Below are 25,161 nucleotides of genomic sequence, written 5' to 3'. Positions count from 1 at the left end.
CTGAGTGTAGGATTTATGGTTCTATAGACTTTCATACTCTTTAAACCATATCCTTGTCACATGATTCTTGGCCATATAAAATATCACTGCATGCCATGCAATGAAAGCTATCATACAGTTGAATTTTAAGAAGTGCCTTGGGAATACCCAAGACATTGACTACCAAGCTCAAATTAATTCTGGATATTGTGGAAATCGGATAGATCTTCAGATGGTCATTTGGTGATGATTCCTTTTTTCCAAGTTGCAATGTAATATTGAAGGATTTGGCCATCATGTTCTGCATAGAGGAAATAGATCTGGTCCTTAGTCCTTCACTGTTGCTAGTACTTCTGCAGCTTCAAAAGGGTCCTGAGATATCAATCAGTAGAGTGCAGGAAAAAAAGGATTCCGTAAGGGCTGATCCTACACTACACTTTGGACTCTCTCTCAGTTTGGAATCACTGGGAGAAGCCGTGGCACCCCCACTTGGGAGCTGTCCAGCCTTGTCAATTTCAAAACTCTATCCCAGTAGATTCCCTGGTCTGAAAGAGATGCCTTGCATTTTACCATTCTCTTTAAAAAATAAGTTTTGTGTATGTGTTCATAATGTGACCTGTTGCTCATGGTAGGAATGTTAGTTTGTGAGTTTCTAGTTGGTGTCTACAGCTGTTTGTGGGAACAGTTTTATCACTACATCTAGTTCTGTGTTGTGGCTTGTGTATTAATCAACGTAACAGAGACACAAAACACGGGTGGATATTCACTTAAATAGCTTCTTATCAGTCAGCCACAGATTTGCTCAATCCCATCTGAGATACTTGGGTTGAATTAATACCCTATGCGGACTCTATTAATGATCTGTTTCTTCTAAATAGATTATTGAGTTTTGCTGTTTTTAACAAGCTCTTTTCTCTCCATGTTTTTCGTCAACTTCTGTTGACTGTCAGAGCCCATCCCAGATTATTAGGCCATTCTCTCCAAAAACAGAAAGGTTATTTAAAGGGGATGTCCATTGTTCTGAAACAGTATAGGGTTTTTGTAAAATGAAAGACACTATTCTGTTTCTTGTGCCCATTTACTGAGTGAAGCTTAGTGTTGGGTAAGCAGTGACTGCTCTCTTTCACAAGTTCAGACCCTTTGTTTTTTCCTTTTATTGTGTGAATCACATTTCTTCATTGGCTTTTTGCCTTCTTTGCTAACTTGAGATAAAGAATTTATCCCTTTAAGGAGCCTGTGGCTCTGAGATTGTCTTGTCATGTTAAGGTAAATTAGAGATGACACCAAAATGTCAAGTCTGAAATTTTACATGCAGTTGCCTTGAAATAGAAGGAATCTGAATGGGATTTCTGTGAGCCATTGGAATGAATATTGATTATAACAATTTAAACCAGGTAAAAAAATGCAACTTCCCTCTGGAAATATCCCAGAGGAAGGGGATTTAATTAATCACTAAACAAAATATAACAGAGAACAGCCTATGTGGTACTCAGAGATGGAGGCCACGAAAGTATAACTGACAGAGTCTGGTTTCTCCAGGTACTCTGATGTTTCTGTTGCAGCACCTAAGACATTCAATTTAGTCCTTCCTGTTCCTTTCTGCTTTCTACAGTAGATCTAATGTGAAATCTCTGACTTTCTTCTTAGTGTACAAACACCATACTATAGTTCTGGTTTGCTGATTGAGAACAGTGAAGTCTACACTAAAGTCTATTCAAGAGAAGGCCTGATTCTAATGTGGAACCATAAAGATTCACTGATGGTATGTATGGTATTGAATTTTACATACACTACTATTCCGTTTTAACAAATTTAACCTAGGCTGAACAGAAGCACTGTGTTAGCCAGCCTCGTCCAACTGGGAGTGGAGATAGCTTATTCTCAGTTCAGAGGGTTCTTTTGTCCATTAGGTGAGTGGATTGAGTGTAGAAATGAAGTTTTCTTCACCCTCAGGGGAAGATGAGAAGAGAATGAGAAGCAGCTAATATTTTGTATGAAAATTCTAACAAATTGTGATCTGCAAACTATTTTTTGTCCTTTGGAAGGTTGTGCTCTGCTGTTAAGCGTCCTAGCAAGGCATAAATTCACCCTCAGAGGGTTTAAAGATCTTTATTTAGAGCATTGTTTCCTTCTAACTTTTGACATAATGTTGATGAGAAGCACTATCATGGTGTAGTAACTTCTCACATTCTTCCATGATATGTTTTTGTTATTTTTGTGGTATCTATTTGCCTTGGACTGTGTTAATAGTATGGTAGATGCACTAGAACCAAATTTATGGTAGAGAAGCATTCACTAGTTCTTCTCTATTAACTTCCTGTCCTAGTGAATTTATTCACAAGAAGTTTTGGTTAGTGCTACACCTGATGTTCTCTCTGTTTCTTTTTGGATTTGTTTTGTTTTCCTTCTTTAGTTGGAGCTGGATGCCAAATATAACAACCATACATGTGGTCTTTGTGGGGATTACAATGGACAGCAGCTCTACAATGAATTTATATCAAATAGTAAGTGGTCTGAGAGTATATATGAATACTTCAGAAGGCAGGCTTATAGATATTGCATGTGGAAGCATCAAAGAGAGCAGAAGAAGAATTTACAGCACATTAAGGGCACATCTACATGGAGCTGTACTCCTGGCAGCTCCATGCTAATGAGCAGTCTCGCAATTGCAAATGGCTGCTCATTAGCATAATCACATGGCAGAGGCTGCTGCTGGCAGTAAACAAGCCATGTAGATGTGCCTCTGCCACCTCAAACCCCCTCTGTCACCAGATCTCTCACAGCTATGCTAATTAGCCATGTGATTATGCTAATGAACAGCCATCTGCAATTGCAAGACTGCTCATTAGCATGGAGCTGCTGGGAATACAGCTCCATGTAGATGTGGCCTCACAATCGAATGCAAAGAGGTACAGAGATTGTTATTAATGTTGTAGTGTCTTCCAAGTGATTCAGCTAACTCTGTGGAGTCTTTGCTGGTGTAGGCATTCTCACTTGTGGGAATACTAGTGAGCTTTTCATATCCATATGAAATGGAGTTCCTTAATAGTATTAAAATAATCAGTACAATGCCTGCTATATAATAAACAGTTTGCTTGATCGCCAGAGTGCCCGGAGTTGGTTGTATAGTGTTAAGTTTGCTTTGTTTATCAAGGCATTTTTACATCTTCCTCACAGTGATGACCTTCAATCCAATCACATTTGGCAACCTGCAGAAGGTTAACAAACCCAACACAGTATGTGAGGACCCTGATGAAACACAGCCTATCACAATATGCAAGCAACATGTGAGTAATCATAGTGATCCATTTTACTTAGCTGACGTAGAAACATGCCTGCAGTGTGGGAAGACCATTGAGTGTGGAGATGGGTAAGAACCTGGAACTTTCCATGGCAGATACGATGTCTCTAACTGACTCCAAAGACATTACGTTATGATTTTTCAAAGGACCTGTAGACCTGATGAAAGATCTTATTTGCATGTGTGCTTTCTCTGACACAAATAACTAGAGCCCTGCAAACTGCAGATATTTGCTTTATATCTTCAAGTATCTGCATCCATGGATAAGGATGCAGATATCTGTGGCTCATTTCTGTTGCTATGAATGCAGACACAGATACAATTTTGCATCTAGAACTCTGCAAATTTGTGGATGTCTGCTTTATATCCATGGAGATCCACATCCGTGGATACGATGGGGCTGTTTGTGGCTCATTTTTGTGACTATGGATGTGGACGAAGGTACATAATTTTGTAGCCTTGCAGGGACATGCAGATAACCTAAGACTTGGACCCATCCCTCTTTTGCAACCATTACTGATGTCTGAAAGCCAAGTGCCATTTTAGAGCAAAGGAACCTCTCTGGAAACTCAAGTGCAGGGATGCCTTTTAAACTTTTCTTTTTTCCTCACACTTCCTTAGCGAGATGAGTGTCTGAGCCTGCTGACATCTTCAGCATTCATTGACTGTGTGTCCCGTGTGAATCTGGAAATGTATGTTGAGGCCTGCATGCAAGATAAGTGTGCCTGCAAGGAAGATCAGGATAACTTCTGCCTCTGCAGCACCATCTCCGAGTACTCTCGCCAATGTTCCCATGCTGGTGGCCGGCCTGGAAACTGGAGGACAGCAGAGTTTTGCCGTAAGCATCTTCACAAACTTGGCACTTATCAGTTCATACTAGGCAAAATATTGAAAACTGCTCATTTTGTGTATTTCCTTTGACTTTGGTATTAAGCACCTGTACTGGAAATAGAATTTCAAGACTTTGCTTTTGTTATTAAGGACATTTACTGGAAGTCAAGATTATATTCCAGCCAAAAAACAGACTGATCCTGCTCTTTGAGCAAGTAACGGGATTTAAACACATTATGTAGCCAACTGAGTCAGTTCCACTGATATTATTGGTTTCTGTGGACTGAAGAGCTTGTATTCAGGTCACTGATCTTTTTCTTTCATTATTTCAGCTATGACATGCCCTGGAAACATGATTTACCAGGAAAGCAGCTCACCGTGCATTAACAGCTGCTCCCATTTGGAAGTCAGCAGCCTTTGTGAGGAACACCACATGGATGGCTGCTTTTGCCCTGAAGGTGGGTGTCTCTCTCTTGGTCCTAAATGAAACAATTGGCATGGATTCAAGTCTCTTCATATACTCTAAAATGTAGCTGAAAAAGGCTGTATCATCTATAATTTGCCTTTACTAAAAAGCCAGCATGGGATCAGGACCAACATATTCAATACTAGAAGATTTACCGAGTACTGCTCAGTTCCCTAACTCAATTCATTTTTTAAAGTCAGATGAAAATGTACATGCTTTATTCGAATCATTGTTCTGGGGTGGGGCTGAGGATGAGGGGTTCATATTGCAGGCTGCCCCAGGGAGAGAGGACTACCCCAGCCTTCTCTCATAGCAACCACTCGGGGCCAGGTAATATGTGCCTCTTCATGGCCGTTGACGCTCCAGCAGGCAAAGCTGGGGGAGGTGTGAATATCAATGAGCTCAGGTGTAAAATTTTAAGACCCTGTTGCCAACCTTGAAAAATACCTTCACAATGATAATGGTTTTGGTAGATTGTAAATCCAAACATTTAGAATAAGCTGAGATTTAGCAACAAGTGAGTTAGCCTCACAGATTCCATTAAAATATTAAATTAAACATTAAAAATAATGGAAGCTGGGTGGCTTAATCTTCCTGTGATGCCTTCAATTACCAGTAATGTTGGCTTGGTAGAGAATGTGTCTGCTCCAAGAGTTCATCCTAAGTTGGCTGGGGTTCTTATTTTAATATGGAGGGTGAGAGCCTATGGTTGTGTTTTGTAGGAACTGTATATGATGACGTCAGTGGGAAAGGCTGTGTGTCTGTGGACCAATGTCACTGCAAACGACATGGAGCCCGGTATTCACCTGGGCATACAATCACCAATGAATGTGAAGAATGGTAAGGGTTACAATTTGCTGTGAGCCGCTCTCAGAAAGACTGTGCTTGGGTCTGTCTGTTGACTTGCTAGCTATTTGTACATGTCTTTTACATGCATCACAGTGTCAAAATGCAATGGTGAGTCTATTTTATGGCATCTTGAATCTGCAAAATGTGGAAGAGGAGGGTTTTAAGTATGTAGGCAATGATCTATTTTAGAAACAACTACAGATATTTCATCCTGCTCCTATGATGCTCTGCATACAGAACTTTTTCAGTCTTTCAGTCCCTCTGACACCCAACCCCATGTTTGATTCCTTATTTATTTTTATTTATAGCACCTGTGAGTCAGGCAGGTGGCTGTGCAATGACTTACCTTGTCCAGGCTCATGCTCAGTGGAAGGAGGTGCTCACATCACCACCTTTGATGAGAAGAAATACACCTTCCACGGAAACTGTTACTATGTGCTGTCCAAGGTATCATGTATTAAAGATCTCTTCTCTCTGATAGTAAACAAAGGTATATCTGCCTTCTAATTTAAAGACTGGAAATTGTGGTTTTGGTATACTTTTAGAGGTTGGGGAGGAGAACCCTAGAGTCTGTACCAGAGAATTCAAAGTGAGTCATGATCCCCAGTGTTCATGGATGTGTCAGTGAGAGATTGTGCTCATCAATGACACTCTGCCTCCCTGAGTAGTTTTCAATTTCACAAAGATTATGGAAAGGATATGTGGTGTGTGCCCCAGTATCACTCATGAGTCCAGAGGAGCATGTTGTTGGCTGGACCTGCAACTTGCAGAACTCAGCTCTGCCACACAGATTTGAAAAGAGAGCTCGAAGTGTCCAACTTAATCTATAATACACCTTTGTCTGTGCTCAGGTGATAGAGACAATTTGGGGTTGGGTGAAACCACAGCAAATTTTGTCATCCTTTTGTCCCTGACGTACCCAGTTTCCATTTTTCCAGAGAATAAGAATCTGATGTACCAAAACGTGAATGGTTGCGCTTGAGCTTTGAAAAGAAGTTTTAGTTCTGGTGGTAGAGTTATGGAAATCAGCACAAGATATGAAAGGACTAATAGTGTCCCATAGAGTCCTCCTGTGTTGCATGAAAAGCTTGCCAGAAACTCCCCCTTGCTCTCTTCCCTGGAATGTCAGGGGTCTAGTCTGGTGGTGGCTTAGCCCTGTAGATAGGTTGCACTATAGTTCCATCTCTTCTGAATTATCAGGGCTCTAAACAAATCCTGAGAAAACAGGGGTAGCAAATATAATGCTTCCCACATGACCAGGGCTCTTTAGCCTCTACTTCCAGAGCAGAACGTCTCAGGGCATCTCCATGGAAGCCTTCAGTAAAACCCTAAAAGCGGATAAAACAGAAACTAAGCAACTACTGTCCATCACAGACTTTAATCTTTTAGTTTTCCACTCTACTGTATAAATGTTATCCACGTGGCTGTCGCCTTGCAGTCTTACTCCTTTTTCAAGGCCCATCCTTGAAGTTAATTGCATATATTTAGCCTTCTGCTGGTTCTCTCTGCCTGGATCCCATCAGCCCTGCCCACAAAGATGGACATCCAGACCATCTCTCTCCTTTTTCCAGCTACACTGAACTCTTTCATTTTAACAGGGCCCTAGACCAAATGGCTTTACAGGGAAGGAGTGTCTTTTGTGCCCCCCCTCTATTCATTAAACTTTTGAATACTAATTTTATTGCATTTGTAGCCCACTTTGGGACTTTGCACAATTTTCATATGTGATTTATTTCTGTTATATAAGAGAACAAATTGTCATGCTAGAAAGTATACAACAAAAACAGTGCCCGGAGCCTAGCACCACAGGCAGGTGCCCGGGTAGCCTGTCCCTAAATCCAACTCCTGCTTATCCCTGAGCCTGACACATTCTCCAGGTGTAATAATGTGGTGGTAATAGAACTCGCAGGCTCTGTATAACCCCTTTTCTGCCAGTGTGGAGTTTATATAACACACCAAACTGTTCTAATTGAAGTTTTTTCCACTTGGCTTGCAGGGGGGTGAAAATGACACTCACGTCCTTCTGGCAGAACTGACTCCCTGTGGCGCCACAGAAAAACAGACCTGTCTGAAGACTGTTGTGCTGCTACTAGACCACAAGAAAAATGTAAGTGATGTGTGTGGATTGGCTGAGTGAGTGGGTTCTCTCAGTGTATTCTCAGATTCATCTTTCCCTGGTTAATTTTAATAATCTTTCTCTGGGGATCCTGAGTAAGGATGGATGAATACAGGAAAAATAAAAACCACTCTATATATTTGTAAAAATCCCCAATCAGACCTATGTTGTGCAGTCTGAATGAGTTCAGAGGTACAAATTTTTGCTTGACTTTTTTTTTTTCTTCTCTTTTTCTTTTCTCTCTTCCTGGTTCTGCCCAGTGTTGGAAGCATTGTGAATCTGTTCTCGTGGTATTACAGTCTGATTGGTAATAAGAAGGCCTCGGTAGTTAATTTAATTGAGATTAAATCCCAATTTTGCAGACCTGAGATGTTCTGGTTAGGATTAAACCTGTTGAATAGTAATCAAGTCAAGCTTTTGAACTGTTTGAATTTCACTAATGATAAATAGGGAGTCAGGGGAAAAAGAACTTGTCACTCGTATTCAATCTGCCCTCCTGTCTAACACAACTTTTCTCTTCTGTCTTTCTAATTTATCTCTAAATCTGCCATTGCCATTGTATCTAGACCTCTGTGATCTTTTTCTTGTCCTTTCCTGCTGTATATTTCTGGTCTTCTTGGCTCTTGACAGTAACATTTCTGAAACCAGTTTTGTTCCCAAAAGTACATACAGTACTACAGTTTGCATCAAGAATTTCCTGAAGCACTTCCTTATCATTCTATCAATGCTGTACAATTATATAAAAATTAACTCATGGCAAAGTGTGTGATTATAGAAAATCCCCACACATAACTGGTGTCAAGCACAAAATGCTTTCAGCAAATTGGCAGAATAAGTGACTTTCTTGAAAAATGTTTTGTCTGGTAGAAACTGTTTTAGTAGCCATTTAGTGTCTGTTAAAAATACTCTAACAAGCCCAAACCTTTGTTCATGTACTGGATGGTCAGGTGGAGATAATCTTCATTGGCTAATTAGTTTGCTCCTTTTAAAAGCTGTGACTAGAACATCAAGTTCATCTGCACAACATAGTGTGATCCCTGCTTGTCTCCTCTGTTTTAAGACTAATTTCCCTCTGCATAAGGAAGTCATGATAATTTAAACATGCTCTTTTTGTCTGCACACAGATCTTGGCTTTCAAATCCGATGGCACAGTGCTGCTGAATGAAATGGAAGTTCACTTGCCACATGTGACAGGTGAGGAATGTATCTATCTCTCCAATACACATCTGATGTTAAGGGAAAAACAAGCTCTTTATGGGTTAGAGCCTTTGATGAAGGAAAGGCAGAGAGGCATTTCCTAAATGTTTGTGTTAGAGTGGACTGGGGTACTGTGTAAAGAACTTGAAGGAGATATGAGAAAATACATTGAGGAATTTGTGACCTAACCACCAGTTGCTGCCTCTGTGTACAGAGACTAATCAGGAAGGTGAGAAGGATGATGTTGTGGTTCAGGCATTGGCCTGAGCCCCAGGAGATCGTGTTTCAATAATCAGATTGGCACAGACTTCCTGTGTGAGGTTGGGCAGATGGCTTACTCTGCATGTACCTCACATAAATAGAGAGAAGTGAACTTCACTGGCCCCATGTATGCTGCTTGGAACCAAGTATGCTGCATTTAAGTCATAGGGATAATTTTTACCCATTTACTGTGGTTAGGAGAGAGAAAACAGTTTCCTCCTTTATATCTATCACTTAAATTCCAAGAAGAGGATCTTTTTCCTCTTGATACCTTTTTTCCATTAAATACTTCATGTCTCTTTGTGTCTGAGCTAACAAGGTAGAAAGCGCAATGGGGGCGTTGGCTCACATTTGGGGTATGAAGCTTCAGTGGGGCAGTTACCTCATATTTGTGTCAAACCACACCCTGTGATGATGCACAGAGCAGTACTGATGGTGCTTACAGGCAGCCACAGCTAGCCTTCTTCCCAGAGAAAGAAGTTTGCCTATCAGGGGCAGATTCTCTGAGGCTTGTGGGATATCCATAACCAGAGAACAGAGAATTCTGAATAAACTCCCCAGAAATGTGGAGATCCTTTTAGCATTGCTTATTGTGGATGTTCAAGCTGCAGGGACACCAGCTCAATGATCAGCACTTCCCAGTTGCTGACAACTCTACCATAACTTTGCAGTTGCATAAAAAGAGGGGAGGGAGGAGAGACTCCACGTGGAAGGAGAAGGATCCAGATTAAAGTACTCAATAGAAGATGCAATATAATTTACCAGTTACATATTAAATAGCCTCACCTTTGCGTAAAGCTCCTCCCAGGTTCCATCACAGACTCATCAGATGGCCTGGTTTCTCCTGTTTATTTATTTTGTAGCATTGTTCTTGCTTGCGTAAATATATCACCCAGCTGTTTTGAGTGTTTTATGAACAGCTGAGGTCCATGCTGAGAGCTGGTTTACAGAATCACAGGGCTGGAAGGGACCTCAGGAGGTCATCTAGTTCAGCCCCCTGCTTCAAGCAGGATCAACTCCACTAAGTCATCCCAGCCAGGACCTTGTCCAGCCGGGACATAACAACCTCAAGGGGTGGAGAATCCACCACCTCTCTAGGCAATGCATTCCAATGCTTCACCACCCACCTGGTGAAGAAGTTTTTCCTAATATCTAACCTACACCTTTCTCTCTTCAACTTCTGACCATTACTCCTTGTTCTGCCATCTGACACCACTGAGAACAGTTTCTAACCCTCCTTTTTAGAGCTCCCCTTCAGGAAGTTGAAGGCTGCTATTAAATCACCTCTAAGTCTTCTCTTCTGTAAACTAAACAAGCCCAAATCCCTCAGCCTATCCTCATAGGTCTTCTGCTCCAGACCCTTAATCATTTTTGTTGCCCTTTGCTGAACCTGCCTCAGCAAAGCCACATCCTTTTTATACTGGGGGGCCCAAAACTGGACACAATATTCCAGATGTGGCCTCACCAGTGCCGAATAAAGAGGAATAACTACTCCTCTAGCATTCACCCATTTCAGTTCTTGGGGATAAATAGCCATAGCCATGATCAGTGACAGTTCTCAGACTTTTCCATGCTGTGCCACTCTTTTTCATAGTGGGACACATCTCTCATTTAGCAGTGGCATTTCAGGCTGATGATAGAAAGAGGTGAATAAAACAAATTAAATATAGGGTAAGCATATTTTTTCTTTCCTTTTGTTTTCTAGCAAGCTTCTCAGTTTTCCAGCCATCTTCATACCATCTCATTGTGCATACCTATTTTGATCTCAAGCTACAAATCCAACTGCTTCCAATCATGCAGCTATTTGTGACGATAGGCCAATCTGCTGAAGGAACACTGCAGGGTAAGCATTCACTTACGCCTGGTTCTAAAGGAGAAATGATGCAACCTAAAATATTTACATCTGAAGTGCTGTGTGTTCTTAACATTGGTGGTGACCTGTGTCCATGACTGGTATTGCTTCAATTAACTCTTCCATGATAACTAAGGTACAAAGGGAAGAGTATCATTGTAAGATATTAATAGAGACACAATTAATAAATACTTTTTCATATGTAGTGATACATATTTTTAAAGGCACCAGCTCTACAGCTAGAGCTGCTTAGCTAGTTGAATACAGGAAGAATAAGAGCAGAATCCAAAGTTTCATGAGAGAATGGTCCCACGGCTCATACATTTTACAGATAAATTATTGATACTATACATGAAATAGTGATCACTCCCATGTTAGTATGGGATTGATTCTTGGAATATATATTCCTCACTGCTTTGTTCAGTCTAGTTTCAAATTACTTCAGTGGCCAGCCTAGAGAAACTATTCCACAAAAGATCATAAATAAAATAATAGGGGGAATCCCCTGAAACTTAGAACTGCAGATGAAAAACACCTGCTCAGAACTTGGATTTTGAAAGGGAAATCCCCCAATGATTGCAGTTTTAGTATGAAAATGGAGTAGCCCTCTGCTTGAAGTTCTCACAGCTTGACATGTATGTAGTAAATCACCACTTTCCCCCTTTTATTGCTCTTGTAGGTGAAGGATAATAATTTTTAAAAAATGCATTTTTTCTCACCAGGTCTTTGTGGGAATTTTAATGGTATTGAAGGTGATGATTTCAAAACAGCCGGTGGGCTGGTAGAAGCTACAGGATCTGCCTTTGCTAACACGTGGAAAGCACAACCCACCTGTCATGACCAAGTGGAGAGGCTGGAAGACCCTTGTACTCTCAGCTTTGAAAACGGTAACAAGTATAAATTTTCATAGGGCCTCTTTCTTTTTGGTCCTGTATCTCATAACAATCAGTCAAATAGCCATCTCAAAATGATGATGATCTTTATTTAGAAGACTGAGAGGTTAATTAACGTGTGTGCTTGTTGGAAGTACAGTAGGCTTGCACACACCAGCCAACCGTTGCTTCTCTTTGGAGTTGTTGATTGGCCTGTGCTTAAGGTACCCTGTGCCTTGGGCTGTCAACAGCCTGGGTTCAAGCCCCTGATCTGTCTGGTTCAAATGGTAATACAGACAAATAAGTGAGCTGATTCACATACCATTAGTCATTTCTTGGAGACTGGACAACGTACTTGACAATGAATCAGACTCTTAATTTGAGGGTCCAGTTTTCCACTTCCTGTTCAGGCAGCAGGTTTTGATCCAATGTCTGGAAGTGGAAGATAGAAATAAGAATATTTTTAAAGGCTGATACTAATTAACCATTGGAGCATCTTCCCAACGCTCATGATAGAGTCTGTATCACTGACCATTTTAAAAACAATATTGGATGCTTTTCTAAAATATCTGCCCTTGGAATTATTCTGTGGATGTTCTATGCCTTTGTTATACTGGCAACTAGATCATCACAATGGCATCCTCTTGTGTTTGAATCTTCGATTCTATAAAAGAGATGGAAAGTTCAGAGGGAAATTGCAGTGGCCACTGTGTTGAAAAACACAGAAAAAAGGTCATCAATATATTACAATTTACATCTGGAGTAGTGAGAGCTGCATCTTCCTTAGCATTATTGCCTCTTTTTGTGTTCAGCTCGGAGTCATGATCCTCTGATTGTGAGTTCTCTGGAGGAAGACGATTCTGTGTAGATAGGCGGTGTTAGTAGGCTGTGATTTTCACTGTGTGTTTGATCCCTAGGTATTTGACTCAGAGACTGGGGACAATGTTCCCTCTAATCTTTTCCACTCGTGCAGATTTTTTCATTTATGTGGAGAATAATGTGCACTGAGGCAGTGTGAGTGTGCACCACCAGTACAAAGAAAAAAAGTGAAGCTGTGGCACTCTGCAAATCAGCTGGTGGGGAGGGGGGTGGCATTTTAATATCTCCTGAGTAGCCACACAAGTGCACAGCTTATAGGGAACACTAACTAGGTGACAAATTTATAGTGATTTGGTGTGGTCTCTCTATGCTACAAAAATTTATATTATATCATTGTGTTCTGTTGCTTGGGTTATATTATTTTGCATACTGCAATGTGCAAATATGATCATACATTTTCTTTTGCTGCAGAAAATTATGCTGAGTATTGGTGTTCTCAACTGAAAAATGCAGAATCTCCTTTTGCCAGATGTCACTCAGTCATTGATCCTTTGGAATACTATAAGGTGCGTCTTTTATATTATACTGTCACATTTTGGCATTGGTTTAATAGGTGTTTTAACTGCATACATATTTTCATGGCATTATAGTAGTCTGACCATAAAAATTAGGTCAAATTCTGTAACAATTACCTGCCCAATGGCATCAAGTGCATCCCTGATCTCCTATAATAGGTTTTCTCATAGAATGCTCATTTAGAAGATGGAAATCATTGCAGTTCTCTGAGGGGGCGGAGCTTCAGGGGAAGGAAAGAGCACTATACATTCTCATTTTTGTACATAGGCTTGGCCTGAGGGCAAAGTGAACAAGACAGTTGCTCTGGGCCCCATGCTTTCAGGGCTTTGTGCTCTAAATGAAGATAACATCTGGTGCACCTGGGTTGGGCCCCACTGTCAGCATGCTGCCTTGGGCACTGCCCACCAGCTGGGCCCTGCTGTCAGCATTCTGCCTTGACCCTCACAAACTCTTTGGCTGGGTGTGTTCATATGATAGTTCAAGAGAGGCAGGAAAGCTGAGCCATGGTGATCTGATGTTAAATCAGCCCTTAAATATTAATGTCATCTATTTTGTTCTTAATAAACAATACATTGAGTTTAGATGATCAGGAGATAAACAATAACCCATTTATGTATCGTCGTATTCCCGGTCTATTTAGCTGTTTTCAGTTCCACTGAGGAGAGATAAACAACCAGCCTGGGGAGAAAAGAAAGAAACCCCATAGCCTTTGCTCATTTCTATGATTCAATGTGAGCTGAAGCTTTGGGAAAATCTTATCCATTTCATCAATTTTTTTGGTATTTTTAATTTCTGTGGGTTTATACATTTCTGAGTTGTGACAGATGAGAAACTAAATGTGTCAAAATTTCCTCAAAAAGTGCTGTTAGGAAGTTGGCTAAACATTGGAGTTTCAAAAAGTTTGGCATTCAGATAAGGTTTGACGAACGATCCAAATTTTCCATGCTTCCTCCAGTACCCCCTGAGCATTTTTTGGGTTCGTAGTTCTCTGCTCATCTAGTGAACTCTCTGATTGTCAGAATGGCCGTGTCTACACTTGCCCCAAACTTTGAAACAGCCACACAAATGGCCATTTCGAAGTTTACTAATGAAGCGCTGAAATGCATATTCAGCGCTTCATTAGCATGCGGGCAGCTGCGGCACTTCGAAATTGACGTGCCTCACCGCCGCGCGGCTCGTCCTGACGGGGCTCCTTTTCGAAAGGACCCCACCTACTTCGAAGTCCCCTTATTCCCATGAGCTCATTTCGAAGTTTGGGGCTAGTGTAGACATAGCCAATGAGTGATAACCATGAGGGAAAGAAGGTACAGATTGAACCTCTCTAATCTGGAATTCTCTCATGAGTTAACATTCATAATCTGGCATGATTTTAGTTAGCCAGATGACCACTTATCATGGGTGTGGCCAAGTTTCCTGTGGTCCCATAAGTTTTGTTTACAGACACCAGTCCTGGCTCTGAATGCTCTGTTCTGTTATTAGCTGTAATTTACCCCTAAATGGCTGCATCTACACTAGCAAGTTCTTTTGAAAGATTTTTCGAAAGAAGGGGGCTCTTTCAAAGGCGCCCATAAAGCATCTACACACAGAAAGCATTCTTTTGAAAGTAAATCGAAAGAAAGTGGCTCTTCTTTTGAAATCACTATTCCCTTCCCATTTCAGGAAGAGCGCTCTCTTTCAAAAGCTTCCTTTGAAAGAACATGTGTAGATGCTCCACAGGGCCCTTTTTTTGAAAGAACAGTTCTTATTTTCGATCCCTAGCTCATTCTTTCGAAATGAGGGCTGTGTGGACAGTGTATTTCGAAAGAGCAGATCGCTTTTTTGATCCGCTTTATGCGTATGGATGCTCTCTTTCGAAAGAAGTTCTTTCAGAAGAGATCTTCCAGAAGATCTTCTTTTGAAAGATCTCTGTAGTGTAGACATAGCCTATATCTCCTAAGAGCCCAACAACTAGTGGAAATATTGATAATGCTGCTAGACAATATTGACCTTTTGTGGTCCGGCAAATTCTCTCATTTGGCACCTGTTTGGTCCCGAGGGTGCGGGATGAGAAAGGTTCAACCTATAGTGGCTGTTCTACAGTTACTGAACCAGAGCCTCAGTTTTCAGTCTTTCTTTTATACTTCTCCTCTGGCAGACTCATTAACAATTTGCTTCTTATTTTTCTCAGAGATGTAAATATGACACCTGCAGCTGCTCAAACAATGAACAGTGCTTGTGTGCTGCCCTCTCCTCTTACGCAAGGGCCTGTGCCTTCAAAGGGGTCATCCTGGGGGGCTGGAGAGAGACTGTCTGCAGTAAGTGATGACACCTGATGCCACTGATATCAGTCATAGGAATGAATAGAGTGCACCTGAACACATTTTTATTAACCTCAGCGTTAAGCATTTATCAGGGTCAGGGAGAAGCCCAATATGATTTAAGGGGACAGTGTTGAGACTGTTGAATAGTTAATCCCCTATTCTTTAATTTACCTTTGTTTATAGGACAACTTTACAAGCTGCAAAGTAATTGTTTCTTTTTGTCATCTCCTCTATCAGTTCACAAACCCTGCCATGTCTCCTCTTCTTCCTATGTCATACAAACCAGCATGGAGCTTCCACTTTATTTATTTTCTTGGTTGTATACCAGTACTATCAGGGCTTTGTTAATTTGTATTTCTAGAGTGTGGTGGGACAATGCAGCAACAGAGAAAAAGATACTACAGTAATAATAGTGTTTATTATTAGAAAGTAAATTCCAAAATTGAAAGATCAGTTAACTAAAGGGGAAAAAAAGAAACAACAATACATATGTGTTTAATGGATCTTTCTATTCCTTTCACTATATGCTCAACTTCTCTCTATAATAATAGAAATTATGCATGTTCATTAAAGGGAGAATATACCCTTTAGAACGGGAATAATATTATCTCCTATATTGTAATTTAAAAGGTGGGACAAAGTTAAGACAACACTATTTATTAATGACAATAGTTTATTTTATACTACAAAGACAGGGAGTCCCTTCTTATTTACTGCTACATACACTCTGGGCAGAGTGATCAGAAAGAAAACTTAAAATTCTGTAATGCTAGGCCAGGCAGTTCTAATTTGCCAGTATAGCAAACACTGTTTTTACACCCCCTCTGCAGACAAAGAAGTGTCCTCTTGCCCAGCATCTCAGGTGTTCCGTTACAATCTGACCACCTGTCAGCATAGCTGTCGATCCCTTGCTGATGGCCCAAATCACTGCGTGAAGGGCTTTGCTCCAGTGGATGGCTGTGGCTGCCCTGATAACACCTACATGAATGAGAAGGGCAGCTGCGTGCGCATCTCCCAATGTTCATGCTACGACAAAGGAACTTACTTGGAACCTGGGGATGTTGTCATGAAACAAGAAGACCGCTGGTAGGTTATATTATGGCTTGTCATTTGTGGATTGTAGAGATGAAAGCCCAGTTTCTTATCTGTGCTTATAAACTATTATAAACATGCACTGATATCTAGGTGCTTTAAAGTAAAACAAGGTATTACTCACCACCACCACCCTCGTGGAACAAAGTGCCATTCTGCTGTAAATTAATTTATCACTGAAAACAGATTATTCCCCCTCCTTTTGCATTGCAACTGCTACTAATGATATCCATTTAATCAAGACTGTGGAACTCTAAAATGGAATATGCAGGTTCCCAGCAGCAACAGTCTTTTGCATGAATACCAGTGATTCCTGCTGTCAAAGATGAAACATTTCCTCACATTTCCAGGAGGACAGAACTAGAAGATAAGAGTACAAGCCCATGAGGCTATTGCATTTGACTGGAATTGGCAGATAATGCTGGTATATATTCATTGTAGGCTAAGGGCATGCTCCGAATGGGTATGATCATATGTGCTCTTGATTGCTTTAAAAGTACAATTTTGAGGATTTGAAAGATAATTTGTGTCCATTGTTTGACAATCATGAGTTTACCATTGTTTACGAAATGAAAAAAAAGTCACATAGCACTTCAAAGACTAACAAAATAATTTATTAGGTGATGAGCTTTCATGGAGCAGACCCACTTCTTCAGATCTGGAGATAGTGTTGTACCGGAAAGGCCACTATCTCCAGATCTGATGAAGTGGGTCTGCTCCATGAAAGCTCATCACCTAATAAATTATTTTGTTAGTCTTTAAAGTGCTACATGACAGTTTTTTTGTTTTGTTTTGTTAGGATACAGACTAACACGGCTATCTCTCTGTTACTGTTGATTTGTTTATAAAGTAACATTTGCAAGTCCTGCAGCCTTTTCCACAAACTGACTGTGAAATCCTTGTTGAAGTCATGTGGGACTTCTCCCTCAAGATGCACATTACATGACGGTCACTACTAGGTATTATTGGACTAATAGGTCAATTGGACTTATTATTACATTGTTCCCTGAAAACATATCAGGGAAAAAGGGAACATTTGCCAGTCCAAAAGAATAATTGTCTGGCAGAAGTAATCATCTCAATTGTTCATTTATGCCTCTGCAAGTTGTTCTGAGATATTTATCAGTTGAAAGCATCAGGCTTACGTCCTATGAATTTCTATCTTCTCGTCCTTTTCAGTGTTTGCCAAGATGCAGTTCTCCATTGCACTCAAGTGAAAATAGAAGAGAGTAAGTTAAATACTTTAGAAAGAAACAGCTCAGTTTCTCATTTGAATTTTCCACTTGTTTCTTTTTCTTTTCTGTAAAACACTTTGCTTACATCTACATGAAAATCTTTTTCTGGCAAAACTGGACTTTTGTGCACCCAAAATGTGCTTTGTCTACAGTTTGTCAATAAAACCCGGAACACTTGCTGGCAATGTTATTCCTCTCCCCATTCAGGTATAGCACCTCTCTCAGCAGTATTCTTTCAACAAAACAGACGTGTAGACATTCTGGGGTCCTTTTGTTGACAGAAGGGACTTCCAGTTCACCCAGCAGCCCTATCTGCAGAGCTTCTGGTCAGCCGTTCTGTCAAGAGAGGGCTGGGTAGTCTGGCTGCTCTCTGTTGACAAAACAGATTGCTCTTTCAATCTGCTTTCATGTGTAGATGCAATCTGTCGACAGAAGTTTTGCTGAGAAATCCCTTCCAACAGTGACTTTTGTTGACAGTGTCTTCTCATGTAGACATAGCCTTTTGACCGAGGATTTACCTTATATTAGAAAATATATTTTCATTTATATTTAAGGTGTACACACTCCTGTTTCTGTCTCTGTATCTAAAAACTCCCTTGATCTACAAAATTCACCCATTTAACATGGTATCTTTGTTTTACAGGTTGTCCACCCCACAAGATTTTCCTTGATTGCAACAGTGTCAAGTATTCTCCAGCCCTTCCTCAGCTAAGCTGCCATGCTCCGAATGACAGCTTTGTATGTTTTCATCTTATCTCTGACTATGGCATGGCTTCTTCTTTCCATTAATCCTTGAACAAAGCAGTGCAACTCTGGCTGGCATGGTCTTTTAGTCTTCTCTCTCTTCTTTCCTCTCATTTTTGTCTTGTTGTTCATCATTGTTTATCATCATGTTCTTTTCCAGTTCTCTTACACTATTTTAAGCCATCCTTTCCCTTTTCACTGATTTGTCTTCCCTTTTCTCAGTACAAAAATCATGAGTTAGATGACTACACATTTTGTTTATAATACATGAGTGCAGTTTTCTGTGTGGAACTAAAGTAAGATAGTGTGAACTTAATGTCTCCGTAGGCTTGTCTACACTACCACCTTCCTTTGAAGGAAGGATGGTAATTAGGGTGTTGGGAGCTTACTAATGAAGTTTTGAGGAGTAAGTGGACTTGGAAGTTGCCCCGGCACATTGAAGTGCTGGTGGGTGAGCCGCAGCTAGACACATGCTGGTACTTTGAAGTTTAAACCTTTGGAGTTGCCGCGGGTGGGGGAGGAATTTGCTTAATGAAGTGCTGCCAACTCCCAACACCCTAATTACCATCCTTCCTTCAAAGGAAGGTGGTAGTGTAGACAAGCCCTGTAAAATATGAAGGAAATTCTCAGAGACATGAGATGGATAGAATGACATAAAAAGTTTTAGTTATAAATCAGAGAAAAAAGCATATGGGTTCAATGTTTGTAGAAGAGGGGAATAACAGAGAAGTTGTGTTTTCTTATAAAATAATATAATTTTTCTTCTTGTTTCCTTAGTTCCTGAGAGAGTGTGTTTCAGGCTGCATATGTCCTGAGGGACTGATGGATGATGGCAGAGGGGGCTGTGTGAAGAAGGAGAGCTGTCCATGTTTTCATAACAAGGAGTTTTATCCCTCTGGAGGCACCATAACAGTGGGCTGCAACAAATGGTAAGATGCTATGAAGTTATCCTCTTTCCTTTTGGAGCATCTTTCTTGTAAAGAATGAATGTAAATGAAATGGTTTAAATACCATGGTGGTGAGCAGGAAATGCGTGTACAAGCCTCAATTCTCAGGCCCACTCTGCCTTCTTTTTCATCAGGGATGCCTCCCTTTGGGTGAATGTAGGTAAAACTAAAAGCATAAAGGTAATCATCTCTGTTTATTGCAGGCAAAATTGACAAGTCTGTAAAGTGGTTCCTGCAACTGAGCTCAGAATTCCTCTCTCTGCTGGGGCACCTCTGATAGTGTAGCAGTGTCACTTTTGAGCCAGATTATGAAAGAGGCTTTAGATGCTGCTGTCTAGGGGGCCAGGCTAATGTGGTACCCCTAAGCCTGGGGCCCTGGAATGCAGTCTCTAATGCCCCTGGGTGATGTGGCTCTGTCTGGCCAGGGGTGGGGAAGGGGCTCTATGCTGTTGTTCCCTTCTGCCTCCAGCTGGAGCCATGTGCATCACTGCTAGAAGTGCTCACATGTAGACTCCACCCCCAGTGCTCTCATTGGCCAAGAAGGGTGACCAATGGGAGTAGTGGAGGATGCCGCCTGCAAATATATGGATGCATGGAGCCACCTTCCACCCAAACCTCTCCCATCTTCCAGAGCTGCACCAGGTAAGCAACTCCAATCTCCTGCTGCCCCCTGCAGCCTATCTCTCATCCAGACCCCATACCCCCATCCTGCTTGTGCACCCTACCAGCTGTACAGCCCTGCACATCCACCCACTCCACAGCAGCCCCCTCCTGTATGCTGAATTTCTCATTTTGGTTCCACCCTGCATCTTATTGAGGCCCCACAAAATCTACTAGGCCTCAGCCCCCAGAAGAATTAATCTATTGCTGGATAAGGGAATCAAAAATAAAGTAGTCTAGAGCTAACAGCCATGCTATAAATGTCTCAATGGACCAATTCCACGTGGGGACTGTTGATGAGATGGTGACTTACAATACCCAGTAAGAGAATATTGCATATTATGTGTGTGATTTATCCCATATTCTTTCAGCCTGCTATTTGGTTTATCCTGCAGCTTCCTAAAGCAGCATACCTCAGCAATAGGACTTTTCAGATTTCACCCAATTCTTATGCTTTCCTTAGTACCTGCCAGGAAGGAATGTGGTCTTGCACGGATGAAGTGTGTTACGAAACTTGTACTGTATATGGAAGTGGCCATTATCTGACCTTTGATGGAAAACACTATGACTTTGATGGCCACTGTGAATATGTGGCTGCCCAGGTAATGTGCGATGGAATCAGTAAGCAGATAGATCTTCTGAAATTAATTACAAGTTCTACAAAAACATAGCTATCAGTTTGGTTCTTGGACCACCTCTTTTAGACCCTTTTTCTTTAAGATCACTGTTCCAATGGTAACAGCAGCGTCTACTAAATTAAATTTTGTATTTGCAACAAATCCGAGATGTTCAAGGAAATTAATGGCACTCAGGTGAATATTTCTGCTGATGTTCTTGCAGATTGTACACAACTGGGCTAGCTCGACAATGAAAATTGTCCACTCATCAACACTAATCCAAAACAAGTAGTTGATTCTGAAAGTGGAAAACAAATATCCATATCTTTTGGGACACAAAGTATTGTTTAATTTGATCATCCCACTTATTTCTCAGTATTTGGTGAACATTAAATAATGCATGTACATGCACATGATGGAATTTGAAGAAAAACAATTAACTTATTTTAGATTGAAATCAAAATAAATAATATGGTTCTTTTCATTGACATATTTCTTTATACCACTCTCAACAGGATTATTGTCAGGATCGCAATGGTACATTTAGTATCATCACAGTGAACGTTCCATGTGGATCCACCGGAGTCACCTGCTCAAAGGCGATCAAAATATTTCTAGGGGTGAGTGGAAGTTCTGGATGGGTTCAGCCCTAGAATACAGCTAATCAAAACCACCCTTTGCTTGTAGCCATGTTTCTTGAAACTGAAAGTTGGCATAGCTCCATTACAGTGATTTCCATTTCCTAACAATATGGGCAGTGGGTTGGAAATCTTAGCCTTGAAATAAAGTCCATCAGCAGAATCTTTCAAATAGCTTGCCTCACTATAAAGCCTGTGCTGTTATATCTCTTCTTATCCTGTCCTTCAGAAAACTGAACTGAAATTGGAGGACAAGAAGTATGAAGAAATTCAGCATGAGCCTGTCCACCACATACAGTATTGGACTCGTACTGTGGGTCTCTATCTGGTTATTGAAGCCAGCAATGGTGTGATGCTCATCTGGGATAAGAAGACTACTATTTTCATAAAGCTGACTCCTGATTATAAGGTGAGCAACTCCAGGCCTTTTTTGAAACTAAGGTGGAACCTGCTGATGTGATTATGAATAATTGAAGCAAATAAATGTGGATGATGCTTTATTGTTAATCTTAATAGTTTCCCTAAATTGTGTTTATGTTGATGATTCATAAATACCTTGCATTTCCCATGATGGTAAATTACATTGTCTGTTCCTTCTTATGGCATGGTCCCATGCAACAATACTGTTGGGTGCATTATGCATTAATGCTATATGGATGAGCAGTCCATTTTCAGTTCCTGTACTTGTAAACATGAATGCTTGAATACAAAGCCCACTGAAGTTCATTAAAATATGCATGTTATTTTAAATAGGCTTTAGGATCAGGCCCAAAAAGATTAAAGTCTTGGGATCTCAGACATAATTTTCTCATCATAATAGAACAAAATGGTGCTCTATATTAAAAATGGAACAGGGTCCCTGTTCATATGTATTTGGAAATACATATCTCTTAGAACTGGAAGGGCCTTGGGAGGTCATCTAGTCCTGTCGCTGGTAGGGCCAAGCACCATCCCTGACATTTATTTGCCCTAATTCCTAAAAAGCCTGCTCAAGGATTGAGTTCACAACCCTGGGTTTAGCAGGCTAATACTCAAACCACTGAGCTATCCCTCCTTGTCAGACAGTCTTTACATATGTTTGCCTGATGGTCTCTACAAGTATTGTGAGCTATATTGCTAGACTTGATCCCTCCAGCCCTAGTGGGGGCCAACTTGTATTTGGAGGCATTTCACTATTAAATCACAATGTATTCATTGCATACACTAGTATAGTGTGTGTGTGTGTGTATTTTATATATGTAAGACCTTTAATACCAAGGAAAAGGCTACAATATTGTAATCCCCCAATAGAAGATGGAACAAAAAAATCATAAGATTACCACAACTTAACCTTGTCCTCCTATAACGATATTTTTTCTGGGGGAGATGCAGTTGTGGGTCAAGTAGTGCAAAGTGTGGCAACAGCTCACAGTCTCTGTATGAAAGACCTGTACAGAAGGAAAGTAAAAATTATTTCTTGATGAACTGCCTCCAACCCTGACATCTACTCTTATACAATATTTAACTTGTTTAGGAAGAAACTCGAGCAGTCTTTTGTTATGTTAGTGCCTGTGCAAACATTTTATGACCCCATGCTGCCCATTTTTAACACTGCTTAGTTTGTTTTCCTAAGAAGGTAAATGTTTCCATGAAACTTTGCTGGCAACCTTGAAGTCGCTTCAGTAGGAATAAACAAATGGAAGAAGGAGCAAAAGTGAGGCAAATGAATTCCTAGTTTTTATTGCACCATTCTTGGAAAGAAGGACACCAGCCAACAAAAATCCACTGAAGCCCCTATCCTAGCTGTGAAGTTTTACTCATGCTTGTTTATTTAGTCCTCCTTCTATCATACTCTTTGCACATGATGGACACCTGCTTAAAGATGAGCACCCAACTCTTCAAAGTTAACTTTTAGCAGAAAAAGATACTAAGGACTAAAATGTCAGTGCACTGTGTACTGGAGAATTTAGTTATGACTCCTATTAATGGCAACAGGAATCATGCAGTAACATTATTGCATACCACAGAGCTCTGTAACAGGGTAGCCATGTTAATCTGTATCCACGAAAACAATGAGTCCTGTGGCACCTTATAGACGAACAGATTTTTGGATCAGAAGCTGGCATGGGCAAAGGCCCACTTCGTCAGATGCATGTCACTTTTGCCTACACAAGATTATGCTCCAAAAAGTCTGCTAGTCAAAAAGGTGCCACAGGACTGTTTTTTTCTTTTTTTTTTTTAAATTACTAAGTATTGAATACAGCAAGAAGAGAGAACACAAGTTCCTTGCATGGCCTACCTGGTAGCTTCCTAATAAGGCAGATAAATAGAGAGAAATAGGTTCCTCTTATGCACATTATTTTGACGTAAGGATGAAAATAAGTCAGTTACAGGGAGAAATTGTTCTGCCACTTTGTGTGTTTTGATTTGGTTCTAAATCTACTAGTTCTCACTTTTTGGGTAAACTGAAAATCGGAGGACATGTTCCAAAATCAAGCATCTTTTGGTTTTTTTCAGGGCAAAGTCTGTGGTTTGTGTGGCAACTTTGATGACAAATCCAGCAATGACTTCACAACAAGAGGTGGGCTGCAGGTGTCCGATGCTCTGGAGTTTGGGAATTCCTGGAAACTGTCCAGCTCCTGCCCTGATGTGAAAGAAGAGATCCTGCCCTGCAATCTGAAACCACACCGCAAGTCTTGGGCAGAGAAGGAGTGCAACATCATCCAAAGTGATGTCTTTAAAAGTTGTCACAACAAGGTTAGTAGAGAAAGTTGTGGTTAAAAGTGAATGATTAATCATAGTTGCCTCAGAATTTAGGATCTGGAAAAGAACTTTGTGGTCATCAGGTCCATCCCCCAGTTAAAAATAGGTACTATACTTGAAGGGTAGGTGTTTAGAATGCTATTCTTTGGGATACTCAAACTGGGGATGTGGTATGTTTTCATAGATTGAACTGAAGTGTCCATTTGTTCTAGTTTGGGAGAATTATGGAACTATCATGGAATAGTTTGTGAATTGCACAGAAATAATGTTCTGTTCATATTGGCTACGTCTACACGTGCAGCCAACATCGAAATAGCTTATTTCGATGTTGCGACATCAAAATAGTCTATTTCGATGAATAACGTCTACACGTCCTCCAGGGCCGGCAACGTCGATGTTCAACTTCGACGTTGCTCAGCCCAACATCGAAATAGGCGCAGCGAGGGAACGTCTACACGTCAAAGTAGCACACATCGAAATAGGGATGCGAGGCACAGCTGCAGACAGGGTCACAGGGCGGACTCAACAGCCAGCCGCTCCCTTAAAGGGCCCCTCCCAGACACAGTTGCACTAAACAACACAAGATACACAGAGCTGACAACTGGTTGCAGACCCTGTGCCTGCAGCATAGATCCCCAGCTGCAGCAGCAGCAGCCAGAAGCCCTGGGCTAAGGGCTGCTGCCCACGGTGACCATAGAGCCCCGCAGGGGCTGGAGAGAGAGCATCTCTCAACCCCCCAGCTGATGGCCGCCATGGAGGACCCAGCAATTTCGACGTTGCGGGACGCGGATCGTCTACACGGTCCCTACTTCGACGTTGAACGTCGAAGTAGGGCGCTATTCCTATCTCCTCATGAGGTTAGCGACTTCGACGTCTCGCCGCCTAACGTCGAAGTTAACTTCGAAATAGCGCCCGACGCGTGTAGACGCGACGGGCGCTATTTCGAAGTTGGTGCCGCTACTTCGAAGTAGCGTGCACGTGTAGACGCAGCTATTGAGAACTGAAGTTATTTTCCCGTGTGCATGCTGGAGTCCCTATCCAGTACATCTCTGGGTTTTTAAGGATGA

At 41.1% G+C, this 25,161-nt stretch overlaps 1 protein-coding gene across 1 annotated transcript in view; it reads left to right on the top strand.

The window, feature by feature from the left end:
• The window catches only part of MUC2 (mucin 2, oligomeric mucus/gel-forming), a 65,255-nt gene that overhangs the window by 3,414 nt on the left and 36,680 nt on the right, over positions 1-25,161 (top strand). The window contains exons 3-23 of the mRNA XM_074998549.1: positions 1,627-1,741; positions 2,393-2,483; positions 3,157-3,266; positions 3,902-4,118; positions 4,444-4,569; positions 5,300-5,417; positions 5,735-5,873; positions 7,423-7,533; positions 8,667-8,736; positions 10,706-10,843; positions 11,575-11,739; positions 13,015-13,109; positions 15,287-15,413; positions 16,250-16,505; positions 17,691-17,740; positions 18,390-18,484; positions 19,268-19,419; positions 20,561-20,699; positions 21,230-21,334; positions 21,582-21,761; positions 23,849-24,088. Of these exons, the coding sequence (XP_074854650.1) occupies positions 1,627-1,741; positions 2,393-2,483; positions 3,157-3,266; positions 3,902-4,118; positions 4,444-4,569; positions 5,300-5,417; positions 5,735-5,873; positions 7,423-7,533; positions 8,667-8,736; positions 10,706-10,843; positions 11,575-11,739; positions 13,015-13,109; positions 15,287-15,413; positions 16,250-16,505; positions 17,691-17,740; positions 18,390-18,484; positions 19,268-19,419; positions 20,561-20,699; positions 21,230-21,334; positions 21,582-21,761; positions 23,849-24,088 (2,839 nt within the window). The remainder of the gene's footprint in view (positions 1-1,626; positions 1,742-2,392; positions 2,484-3,156; positions 3,267-3,901; positions 4,119-4,443; positions 4,570-5,299; positions 5,418-5,734; positions 5,874-7,422; positions 7,534-8,666; positions 8,737-10,705; positions 10,844-11,574; positions 11,740-13,014; positions 13,110-15,286; positions 15,414-16,249; positions 16,506-17,690; positions 17,741-18,389; positions 18,485-19,267; positions 19,420-20,560; positions 20,700-21,229; positions 21,335-21,581; positions 21,762-23,848; positions 24,089-25,161) is intronic.

The sequence above is a fragment of the Carettochelys insculpta genome, chromosome 6 (genome assembly GCF_033958435.1).
Source record: "Carettochelys insculpta isolate YL-2023 chromosome 6, ASM3395843v1, whole genome shotgun sequence".
Taxonomy (NCBI): Eukaryota; Metazoa; Chordata; order Testudines; family Carettochelyidae; genus Carettochelys; species Carettochelys insculpta.
The sequence above is the reverse complement of the archived record's forward strand: the minus strand, read 5'-3'. Positions and strand labels throughout refer to the sequence as shown.